Source organism: Canis aureus, chromosome 1, assembly GCF_053574225.1.
Source record: "Canis aureus isolate CA01 chromosome 1, VMU_Caureus_v.1.0, whole genome shotgun sequence".
Classification (NCBI taxonomy): Eukaryota; Metazoa; Chordata; class Mammalia; order Carnivora; family Canidae; genus Canis; species Canis aureus.
In genome coordinates, this window is record NC_135611.1 from 103784104 (window position 1) to 103796861 (window position 12758).

The 12758-nt window shown below is 48.4% G+C and overlaps 1 protein-coding gene and 1 pseudogene across 1 annotated transcript; both read right to left on the reverse strand.

The window, feature by feature from the left end:
* Positions 1–6241: 6241 nt before the first annotated feature.
* Positions 6242–12234, reverse strand: TSEN34 (tRNA splicing endonuclease subunit 34). Its single transcript, XM_077915675.1, has 5 exons — positions 12048–12234; positions 11129–11375; positions 10655–10898; positions 10248–10505; positions 6242–6739 (listed from the first exon to the last, which is right to left on the reverse strand). Exons 2-5 carry the CDS (start codon positions 11369–11371, stop codon positions 6552–6554), a joined length of 933 nt encoding a protein of 310 aa, XP_077771801.1. The 5' UTR covers positions 11372–11375; positions 12048–12234; the 3' UTR covers positions 6242–6551.
* Positions 6932–7079, reverse strand: LOC144289564 (U2 spliceosomal RNA; annotated as a pseudogene).
* Positions 12235–12758: the final 524 nt, after the last annotated feature.

Consider the following 12758-nt stretch of genomic DNA (forward strand, 5'->3'; position numbering starts at 1 on the left):
TGCCTCCACGTTGGTGGCGGCTGACTGGTCAGGGTGGTGGGTGCTGAAGATGGGGTAGCTGGGGCAACTTCTTAAAATAAGACAACAGTTGGGGCAGCCTGGGTGGCTCAGCTGTTTAGTGCCGCCTTCAGCCCAGGGCATGATCCTGGAGACCGGGGATCGAGTCCCACATCAGGCTTCCTGCATGGAGCCTACTTCTCCCTCTGCCTGTGTCTCTGCCTCTCTATGTGTCTCTCATGAATAAATAAATAAAATATATTTTTAAAAATAATACAACAGTGAAGTTTGCCACATCAGTTGACTCTTCCGGTCATGACTTCCTGTGGCAGCTGATGCAGTTTGATAATGTTTTACCCTCAGTAGAACTGCTTTCCCAATTGGAGTCAATGCTCTAAAACCCTGCCACTGCTTTGCCAAGCTTATGTGATATTCTAAATCCACTGTTGTCGTTTCAACAATCTTCACAGCATCTTCACCAGGAGTCGATTCCATCTCCGAAAACCACATTCTTCGCTCCTCCTTCAGAGGCAGCTCCTCATCTGTTCCAGTTTGACCATGAACTTGCAGCAATGCAATCCCATATTCAGGCTCCACTTCTAACCCAGGTTTTCTTGATGTTCCCACCACATCCGTAGTCACTTCCTCCCCTGAAGTCTTGAACCCCTCAAAGTCATCCATGAGGGCAGAGCCACAGACATGGCAATTCTGGCAGAAACTCAAGCAGGCAGAGGAGGGGGAAAGCCTACAGTGGAAAACATGGAAAGCTGCATGTGAGCCCTGACCAGAGACTGTGGGCCCAGAGAACCTAGAGGCAGGCTCACCAGGAGTCGCTCTCCTATGCCATCGGTTAGGAGAGCATATTTGGATCTTTCTAATTGGTCTTATATTAGAGCCAGCAACAAAAAATTAGAGAAGTTGTCAGTTATTAGTCAAGTCCTAGCCATTTTGGACCAATGGTTACAGGGGTATGGTATGGCTTCCTGCACTGCTCCTAGAGGGAGCAGGCTGGCCTCCCTCGGAATTCTATCTTTGTGCGTGGTCTGACCATTGTCCATTTTTCTACACAGTCTCCCAACAAGGGAAATCAGGCCAAGGTTGGAGTTGGGACTGGCCCTGTGGCCTGGCCCTGTGGCTGTGCTCTTGAGCACTGCTTTGCACTGTTGTTGCTCTGTGCTCCCAACAGGCAGCATCCCCACCTCTGGGAGGCAGCTCTAGCCAGACGCCTGGGCTGAAACCCTGCAACCACCTGCTCACCGAACTCCCTTGGACAAGTTTCTCCACCATTCTCTGCCTCAGTGTCCTTATCTGTGAAATGAGGTTGTTGGTGGTGCCACCTCATAAGATTACAGTGGGGACTGATGGTGCACAAAGAAGGCGCTCACTATTAGGAATCATCATCATTGTGGTCTCATGTATTGCTAGGTCTTTTAGGCTACCTTGTTCATTTTTGTTTTCTTATTTACAGATTAGCTCCCAGACAAAAAAGTTATAGGATGGCAGGGGTCTCATATTTCCTTTTTATCTGTGTCTTAGCAGAGGATCAACTATAGTTGACAGTGTTAAATTTATGAATAACTAAATATATACTCCATCTACAGATGGAAGTTTCTCACAAATATCTCCTCCAGTTCATTAATTTACTAGAGTGGTTCACAGAACTCAGAGGCACATTTTACTTACCTGATCATTGGTTTATTATGTAAGAATGTAACTCAGGGACAGCAGATGGTTGAGATGTATAGGGCCAGGCATGGGAAGAGGACCCAGAGCGTGTATGTCATCTCCATATGTTTACCCACCCAGAAGTTCTCAACTCCTGTCCTTTGGGGTTTATAGGGTGGCTTCATTACTTAGCCACAATTAATTAAATCATGGGCAATTCATGAATGACCCAATCTTCAGCCCTTCTCCCCCCACCCCCCAGAGGTCATCTCATTAATATAAACTCAGGTGTGGTTGAAAGGGTTTTGTTAGGAATAACAAGACATCTTTATTGCTCTTAGGAAATTGCAAGGGTTTTAGGAGGTCTGTGCCAAGAATGGAGATGAAATCCAAATGCACATTTCTCACTATAAATCACATTAGTGATAAATGTTAAAGCAAATAAATGAAGAGGGAAGGGACATACAGGAGGGATGTTAACTATAAAGGTAGGGTTATCATGGAAGGCCTGAGAAAGTGACATTGAAGCAAAGACCAGTGGACCGTACGGGACAAGACCAGGTGGCCATCAGGGGAAGAGCATTCTAGGTAGAATATAGGTAGTGTAAGCATACACAAGAAACACGGACAGGGACGGGGAACATACAACATCGAGCCTTTGCTTTTCCTTTGAGATAGGAAACCACTGGAGCGTTCCAAAGAAGAGGGACATGGTTTGACCCACCTTTTAACCCAATTATACCAGCCATTCTGTTGAAAACAGAGCATAGAGGGGTGAGGATAGAATCCAAGGAGATGAGTCAGGAAGCTACTGCAATCATCCACATGAGTAATGTTGCTGTTGCTGACATGGTGGCTGAGAAGATGGAGTGATGTGGTCAAATATGAGTCTACAGTGTTTGAAAGGTAGCGCCTATATGGGTTTTTTAAAGACCTGTTTTAGGGTCACAGCAAAACTGAGAGGAAGGTACAGAGATTTCCTGCGTGCCCCCACCCCCACTAATGCACAGTCTCTTCCAACATCAGCATCCCCCACCTGGGGGTCCATTTGTTACCACTGATAAGCCTACATCAACACCTCATTTGCACCAAGCCCTATAGTTCACATTAGAGGTCACTCGTGATGTGTGCACTATGGGTTTGGACAAATGTATAGTGATGCATATCCACCAGTATGGTCTTAGTAGTTTCCCTGGCCTACAAATCCTCTGTTCTCCTGTTCATCCCTCCTCCCTAACTTCTGGCAACTATTCATCATTTTATTGTCTCCAGTTTTGCCTTTTCCAGAATGTCATGCAGTTGGAATCATACAGTAAGCAGCTTTTTCAGATTGGCTGCTTTCACTTGGTACTGTGCATTTAAGGTTTCTCCATGTCTTTTCATGGCTTGATACTTTGGCTCTCTTTGACACTGAATAATATTCCATAGTCTCGATGGACTAGTTTATTTATCCATCTACAATGGACATCTTGATTGTGTCCAAGTTTTGACAACTATGAATAACGCTGTTATAAACATCTGGTTTTGATGGGGCCATAAATATTCAGCTCCTTTAGGTAAATACCAAGGAATATACTTACTGGAAAGAGTCACATCAATTGCATATGGTGAGAGTATATTCAGTTTTGTGAGAAATCTCCAGACTGTCTTCCTAACTGGCTGTGCCATTTTGTGTTCCCACCAGCAATGAATGAGTTTTGGTTGCTCATCTCGCCAGCATTTGGTGGTGTTAATGTTCTGGATTTTGGCCATTCTAACAGGTGTGTAGTTGTATCTCACTGTTACTGAATTTCCTGTCTACGTGACACAAGATGTGGAGCATCTTTTCATGTGCTTACTCACCATCTGTAGAACTCCTTCAGTGAGGGGTCTGTTAAGGTCTTTGGCTTTTTTTTTTTTTTTTCAGTCAGATTGCTGTTTTATTTTATTTTTTTAAGATTTTATTTATTTATTCACGACAGAGAGAGAGAGAGAGGCAGAGACACAAGCAGAGGAAGAAGCAGGCTCCACGCAGGGAGCCCGATGTTTTTAAGTAGGTTCCCACACCTAGTGCAGAGCCTAATGCAGAGCTTGAACTCATAATGCTGAGATTAAGACCTGAGCTGACAGGATGCCTGGATAACTCAGCGGTTCAGCTCTGCTTTTGTCTCAGGGTGTGATCCTGGAGTTCAGGGATCTAGTCCCACATTGGGCTCCAGTGGGGTGTCTAAACGACTGAGCCACCCAGGTGCCCCTGGTTAGGTTGTTTCTTACTGTTGAGGTTTAAGAATTATTTCTATATTTCGGATGACAGTCTTTTATCAGCTGTCTTTTGCAGTACGTCCTCAGTTTTTAATTTTAGTGACGTCCACCTTATCAATTCTTTCATTGGTCCTGCCTTTGGTATTCTGTCTGAAGTGTCACGGCCACAACCATGGTCGTCTGGGTTTTCTCCTATTATCTCCTATGAGTTAAATAGCTCTGCATTTTATACTGAAGTCTATGATCCATTTTGAGTTAATTTTTGTAAAGGGCATAAAGTCTACATTTCCTTCTTCTCTTTCTTCTTTTGCATGTGGAAGTCCTTACAAGTTGTTGTTGTTAAGTAAACTGTAGACCTAGACATGGAGCTTGAACTCATGACCCTGAGATCAAGAGCTGCATGCTCCACTAACTGGGCCCACCAAGTGCCAAGTTTTTAATGAGGAATTTTTGAGGGAAGACTCAAGACAGAGGTACTCAGTACTGAGTCAACTAAGTACTTTGTTGTAGAGAAGAGAGAGCCTGGAGAATAGATTTGCAAGCCAGTTATCAAAGAGGCACAAAGAACAGAGTGTTAATGAGGCAGGGATTAGTGTCCTGTTTTAAATTAATCTAAGCTTACAGGAAATATGAGGTTCTAGCAAATTTGTTTACTGAGAAGTATAGAAAAGAAAGAAGAAATTGGCAGCCCAGACATTGGGAAACTAGAGATAGACACTTTCAGCTCCAGAATCATTACCATGTGACTGTATTTCAGTAACAAAATCTATGTAACAAACTATGCATTTTTAAAGTATATACGTAAATATTGAAAGTCAGTACTGATAACGTTCAAGCAATATTTCAAGCAGAAAGGCATCTCACAAATGTGTATTTTCTTTGGATGTGTTTCCACTTTTTAAGAAAGGGTGGAACAGAACACACATATAAAAAAATGATCTGAATCATAAACGTATGGTATAAAAAATAATGCTACACACCTGAATAAACACCACCCAGGCCAAGAAAAAAACCACCAGCAGCATTCCACAGCCCCAAGTGTCCCTCCTGACATTACCTCCCCACCTGAACCTCTGTCCTGAAACTGCAACACTCATGTGCCTTTTCTTCATGTTACTTTTATTTATGCCTTTGTGTGCACCTGAAACACTCTGTGAAAATCTTCTCTAAAGGAAGTTCAGTGTGGTGGGAAGAGTGCAGACCCTGGATTCAGAAAGACCAGGTGGAAAGGAAAGGAAAGGAAAAAGGAAAGGAAAAAGGAAAGGAAAAAGGAAAGGTAAAAGGAAAGGAAAAAGGAAAGGAAAAAGGAAAGGAAAAAGGAAAGGAAAGGAAAGGAAAGGAAAGGGAAAGGGAAAGGGAAAGGGAAAGGGAAAGGGAAAGGGAAAGGAAAGGGAAAGGAAAGGGAAGGGAAAGGGAAAGGGAAAGGGAAAGGGAAAGGGAAGGGGAAAGGAAAGGGAAAGGAAAGGAGAAAAAGGAAAAAGGAAAAAGGAAAGGAAAGGAGAAAAAGGAAAAAGGAAAGGAAAGGAGAAAAGGAAAAAGGAAAGGAAAGGAAAGGAGAAAAAGGAAAAAGGAAAGGAAAGGAAAGGAGAAAAAAAGGAAAGAAAGAAAGAAAGAAAGAAAGAAAGAAAGAAAGAAAGAAAGAAAGAAAGAAAGAAAGAAAGAAAGAAAGAAAGTTTTAAATCCCAGCCCCTGGGCAGCCCTGGTGGCTCAGGGGCTTATTTTTATTTTATTTTTATTTATTTTTTAATTTTTATTTATTTATGATAGTCACATAGAGAGAGAGAGAGGCAGAGACACAGGCAGAGGGAGAAGCAGGCTCCATGCACCGGAGCGCGACGTGGGATTTGATCCTGGGTCTCCAGAATCACGCCCTGGGCCAAAGGCAGGCGCCAAACCGCTGCGCCACCCAGGGATCCCCCATAGAGACCCTTTATCAGGTAAAGGAAGCAATCTTGATTCCCAGTTTGTTCTTTGTTGTTGTTTTAATCATGAAAGAGTGTAGATTTTGTTAAGAGCCTTTAATGTGGGGATCCCTGGGTGGCTCAGAGGTTTAGCGCCTGCCTTTAGCCCAGGGTGTGACCCTGGAGACCCGGGATTGAGTCCCATGTCGGGCTCCCTGCATGGAGCCTGCTTCTTTCTCTGCCTGTGTCTCTGCCTCTCTCTCTCTCTCTCTCTCCCTCGTGAATAAATAAAATCTTAAAAAATAAATCCCAGCCCCACTGGCTACCCACTAGCAGCAGGACTCCTCCAGGCATTCCCTCCTCTGTATAAGCAAATGCAAAAACCCACACTGCCCCCTCCCCCCATTGCCATCAGAATTCAAAACACAGACTCCGCGTTTATTCAACAAGTTTACTGAGACCTCTTGGCCCTAAGCCCTGTAGAAACTGGAGATGAATCAAACCCAGTCTTCACCCTCAAGAAGCTCACAGCTTGGAAATAGGTAACTACAAAAATATCACAGCCAATAAGTGCTTTGAAACAGGGAGGGAAATAAGAAGGATGTAGTGTTTATAAATCCGGAGTCAAAATCTAACCGCAGAAAGAGGTAGGAGGGTTAACAGCCTCCCATTTGCAGAGATGAGCTTGGGACCATCTAGAAAGGCTCTTTCCACAGATGCAGCCACATCCCCACGGGTCTCTGGAGTTCACTGTAGGCTGGCCCACTGCAGGGAGGTGTAGACTACTTTACCATCAGGCTGAGGGGAACAGAGCAGCAGCGTCTTTCTGACGCTGGTCCCCAGGCGGCCAGCAGAAACCAGGTCCTGGAGTGGAATGGGGTCCCCAGGAGCCCAGCACTGAGCAATGTAGTGGGCGTGGAAACGAAGTGGGTCACCTGGGTAAAAGAGAGACATGTAGCAGTTCCCAGTGGTAGAAGGCTAGAAGACACTGGAATGTCTACAGGTAGGAGACAGGAATCATTTTAGTAATCACTATGAATATTTCCAAATAGCTCTTCTTGTACCTAGCAGTTCCACTTTTTGGCATTTTTTACTTATAAGGATAGTGACACTAAAATATATCTATGAAGATGTTCACTCTGTTATCATTTACAACTGCTAAGAAATGGAAACAATCAAAACCACAGACTTGTTAAATTTGTGGTCCTCCATAAGACGAAATATAATATAGCTGTTTAAATGCACTTGATCTTAGCCAAAAGGCTGAGAAGCGATTATAGCTGTTAAAATGAAAAGAAGGTACCAACATGGAAAAATAAACAATACCCCGCGTGGGGAGGGGCAGGTGGGGCAAACTGCCACAGATGTATGGCATAATTGTATTCAAAAAACAAAACAATTAATTGAATATATCACTGTCGTGATGTAAGAACAAGGACCACAAAGTCAGTCAAAGCCATGTCATGTGAATATCCAAGAATTTTACTTTACTCTAACAGAGTAAAAGAAGAAAAGAATTTACAAAAGGATGGAGTGATAAATAGATGCGATAAAGGAGCTAACACAATTTTTCAGAAAAGGGCCAGACACTAAATATCCTCCATTTTGTGGGCCATGTTACAGGTACTCACCTCTGCACTGTAGCACAACAGGAGCCACAGACCGTAAGTCAACAAATGGACAGGGCTGCATTCTGGTAACTTTACCTTTAAAATCTGTTGGACTTCATTTGACCTGGGGCTGTGGTCTGCCCCTGAATTAGGTAAATCTGATCAAATAGAGTAGGAACCAGAGTGGGGTACCATACAGAAGATAAAGGGGTAGGTAATGTAAACCTACAAGAGCAAAGCGGTGAGATATCCCACATGAGAGGACTGTTAGCTGGATTTCCAGCCAGAACACAGCCAGGAGCCAGGCATCACTGTCTGGTGTGACACCTCTGCCGGCTCAGAAGGAAGCATCAAAACACTTGAGAAGGTACCCCAAAACTGTTCTAAAAGACTTAGTGTCTTTTAAGACTGGGAAGATTTACTGTTAGAAATATTTAAGGGATTCAGACCTTGAAGATTTTCATCTTCAGGGAATAAGGATTTTATATATATCTCATATATATCAAGTATGTATTGTTTTAGAAATATTGATGTAATAGAACAGGTCAGGGATGCCTGGATGGCTGAGTGGTTGAGCATCTGCCTTTGACTCAGGGCATGATCCCGGAGTCTGGGTCGAGTCCACATCGGGCTCCTTGCGAGGAGCCTGCTTCTCCCTCTGCCTATGTCTCTGCCTCTCTTTCTGTCTCTCATAAATAAATAAACAAAATCTTAAAAAAAAAAAAAAAACCCTAACAGGTCAGCCTTGTGGGCCAGTTTCAAATGTGTGATTAAGTTGTTGGTGTATTTAACCTTATTTCATTGTTATTTTATTACTTTTTTAAAATATTTTTTTTATTTATGAGAGAGAGAGAGAGCGCACACACGTGCATGAGCAGGGGGTAGAGGGAGAGGGAGAAGCAGACTCCCCACTGAGCAGGGAGCCTGCTGCAGGACTCAATCCCGGGACCCTGAGATCATGATGCAAGTTGAAGGCAGGTGCTTTACCAACTGAGCCACCCAGGTGCTCAAATTTATTTTTTTAAGATTTTATTTATTCATGAGAGAGAGAGAGAGACAGAGACATAGATACAGGCAGAGGGAGAGAAGCAGGCTCCATGCAGGGAGCTTGACATGGGACTCGATCCCAGAACTCCGGGATCACGCCCTGGGCTGAAGGTGGTGCTAAACTGCTGAGCCACCCAGGCTGCCCAGGTGACCCAGATTTAACCTTATTTTAACCTGTAGTTTAACCTGTAGTAAGACTCTTAACCGTATTAGAACATGTAAACTTAAAACTCAGCCCATTTGCAATGTATTAGATCTGAGTTTTTGGCAAGTTCTATAACCAGAAAACCACACAACTTAAAAAGGAAAAGAAATACATTAAAACTTAAAATGCAGCTTCTAACGCTGAAAACCACATAAGGCCTTCTGTGAGTAGGATCACACAGGGACAAACAGTCCCTCAAAATCTGCTAGATTGATGGGGATCCCTGGGTGGCTCAGTGGTTTAGCGCCTTTTGGCCCAGGGAGTGATCCTGGGGTCCTGGGATTGAGTCCCACATCGGGCTCCATGTGTGGAGCCTGCTTCTCCCTCTGCCTGTGTCTCTGTGTCTCTCATGAATTAAAACAAAACAAAACAAAACAAAACAAAACAAAACAAAACAAAAACCTGCTAGATTGGAAAGAAAGATTTGCAACCTGAACTGAAAGCTTAGAAACTAGATATTAGCCTTCATACGTTCAGTAAGCTGAATACTCATTTTCAAAACCAAAATCACCTTTTATGTACAGAAGTCACAAAAAACCAGCAGCAAAGTAAGGACAGTGGTTCTGTAGAGCACAGGGCAGGTACACTGTCTGTCCTAAGTCAGTCCCTCAGTTGAGTGTTTGGTCTGAGAAGAGATGAAGGTTCTCAGCTCGTGTGCAGAAGACACAGTCGGTCTCCAACCAACAGCTAAGATTTGACTATGTATCAGGTGTTTATATCCTTCTGCGTTCTCAGGGGGAACAAAAAAAGGTGATTTGCCTGCAGACTTACTTTTTTAACCTTTTAGTTACACAATAAAGGCATTCTTACTACAAATTCAAAAATGAACTAATACACTGAAAGTCTCCTTTACCTACACCCAATGCACATTCCTTCTCAGAGGTAACCACTGTACTTGGGCTGGAGTACGTTCTTTCAGGCCTTCTCCTTGCTAGTTACTTTCCACTCCATACTTCACCATAAGTTCTCATATTCTTTCACTAGAGCCATATGGATTTTTTTTAAGATTTTAAGTAATCTCTTCACCCAATATGGGGCTGGAACCTACAACCTGAGGTCAAAAGTCGCATGCTCTACCGGAAGAGCCAGCCAGATGCCCCTAGAGCATAATTTTTAAGGCTACTCAAATAACACGTACATAACTGCATCACAACAGAAAACATAATGTGCTTTTTACTGTACCTGTTTCCGACAAGTGGTTCTTTTCCCCCCCTTTGGTCATTTTTTCATAAATGTACATGGACCTACATTACTCTGACAACTAACACCAGTGTGTAACCACTAACCTATTAATAATCATTCTGGTTGCTTTCTAATATTTCACTACTGTAAGGAATCCTGCAGTGATGATTCCTTGTACGTTTTGTGCACATATCTAAGAGTCTCTGAGTGAAACTTCTGGATCAAAGAAAGTGCTTAGATTTACTATACTGCCCTTCAAATGGTTCCCAAGTGTTCTTGTCCTTCCATGGGTTTCAGAGGCTGAGAAAAGACAAAAAGGTGGCAGGCTTGCGAAAAAAGGGGAGGGCTTTGAGGAAAAAGGAGGTCTCTTTCACAAGGAGAGGTCCCAACAAAACTCACCAGGATAGACCAGGAAGTCACCCCCGAACTTGCCAGCTGCACTGAGGAAGAAGCCTCGTTCCCACAGGTCTCTGTAGATGCTATAGCGAAGCTCATGGGCAGGACGGCCAGCATGCGGCCAGTCTTTGGACTGGACACGCCAATCCAGGGGCCTAGCCTTGATAGGTCGAGGCCTAGCAGTGGCCAGCTGGACCAGCAGAGCCGACCTGGGCAAAGGGGCCACTCCATTTGACGGCCCTGGCTGAGGAGAGGAGGAACCTGCGGGAGGTGAATGCAAGAGTCTGATGCATCCAAGGACAGGTCTTCCCATCCCCCAATGAGCCCCAGGCCCTAGATTCCCAGCCAGGATTCCCAAAAGATCTCCCTCTCCCCTGCTCCTGGTCCGTGGACTCCACTCCCACCCTCACCTGCTTCCTCTGGCTCTCCAGGAGCCTGGCTCACACCGGCCTCACTCTCTGCGGCAGCCGGGTTCGCACTGGCCTCCTGGCTCTCGCTGGCCACCGATTCCTGCTCCAGCTTCTGTTTCTTCGCAGCCTGGCCCTCTGCAATCTTCTCTAGGAGTTCCTGACGACGAGTCTCACGGGCCTCCGCTGCCAGGGCGCTTTGCTCCTGGAAGCCCTGCTCTTGCTGGCGTTTGAAGGATGCCAGAGCCTGAGAAGTAAAGCGGCGGGAATCCCAGGATCCAAGTCTGCCCTGCCTTAGGAAGCCAGGAACCTTGGCTCCCTGGCTCCCTGACTCCTCCCTAACCCAAAGCCTGAACCTGGGGATCCCAGTCTCCAGAATCCAAGGCGCCCAGACCCCTCCCGCAGAGACCCGCAGTCTGGCTGTCCTGCCTCCACGTGCTGAGCGTTTGCACCGCCCCCACCCCGTCCGCCCCTTACCAGGCTGTGTTGGCGCGGATCCGGGCGCGGGGCGCTGACCAGGGTCACCGCGCCGATTTCGGCCAGAAGCCGCGCCTCTTCGGGCATCAGCAGCAGCGGGAGGCCCAGGCGCGAGTTCTGGCGGGGCCCGCGGGGCAGGGCGCCCACCGTGCGGCCCCCTACTCCCAGACGCTCCCGCAGTGCCTGCACCGCCTCGGCCCCCCATACCAGGGAGCGGCCGTTCGCCACCTCCACCACCAGCATCCTCCTGCGGGGGCCAGGGAGGCACAGCGGTCACCGACAGAGTGCTCCCACCGCCACCGCGGAGGTGGGGGTGGGGGTGGGGGTGGGGGGTGGGGTGCCTCAGCGACGCCCCGCCCCTGAGCCTGGGGGGTGGAGCCTCGCCGGGGCCGCGTTCGCCACCTGCCAATTTTCCACACCAGGCCCCGCCCCCTGCCGCCGGGCCCGCCCCCTGGGCCCCGGACCCCGCCCTCGGGCGATGCCACCAGGCCCCGGTGCCGCCGAGACGAGGCCCCGCCTCTCGCCGAGACGTTGGGGCCCAGCTCGGCCCTCCGGACCCTGCAGTCCGCGTCCCGGTCCTCTGCTCCCCTAGCGCGGGGCCACGCCCCCTTCCAGCGCCTCGGAACTCGGCCCCTCCCCTTTCCGAACCGACGAGGCGCGGCCTCAGGCCCTCCTCTCGCGGGGTGGGACCCCACAGCACAAGCCCCGCCCCTCCCGGGTCGGCCGAACTCGCAGCCCCGCCCCCTCCCGAAGGCCGGCGTTCGGGCTCCCTCGGCTCCCGTCGACCAGCAGCCGGGCCCCGCCCGCTCCGGCCGCAGGCGCTCCCGGCGGGGGAGTCCCCGCCCTACTGAGCGAACCCGCAGCCGGAGGCCCCTCCCCCGGGGCACCCGCCGTCCGTTCGCTGCCCGGGCGGGCTCACCTCCTCGTGAGCGTTCCCCTCAGAATGCGGTACCGTCCTCCGATAGAACGAGTTAGTCGCCTCGTAAACACCCGCTCGCAGCCCCGGCGGAGCCGCCCCCTACGTAGCGCGCCACGCGCAGCTTCCTCCACCCCTCCCCATCCCGACCCCCTGCGTCAATCTCGTCACGCCGCCACCTCAGCCGAGCGGGAAGTCTGGGATCCGCCCAGCGGCACCGTAGCCCCGCCTTCCCGCGAAGGGGAACAACCTGGCCCCGCCCCCGCGAAGCGAACCTCCCTCCGCCTCTACGGTTCTGCCTCTCGCGTGTGGGAGGCTAATTACCCTGGCCCCGCCCCCGCGGCTGACGGGTCAACGGGGGCCCGCCCCTCGGGCTGGGCTCCTGTTGGCCCCGCCCCTTCCGAGCCCTGTCTGTGGCCCCGCCTCCTCAGGAAAAAACAGACTCCGCCTATCTCCTAATCTGAGCCACTGGTACCCAACCATCTCCGGAAAAAACCGACGCTATGACCCCGCCTACGTCCGCCCGCAGCTCTTGGCCCCGCCTACATCCGAACAGAGACTTCCGAAGTACACCGAAGCCTGTGGCCCCGCCTCCAAGCTGCCGCCGATTCTGCCCGAGGGAACCCGAAGCGGAGGCCCCGCCTCCTTCCTCCGAGGCCTCGCCTCTTTACGTGCTCTGGGCTCGGCTGCCGTGAGGTCCAGGTGCAGCGGCCG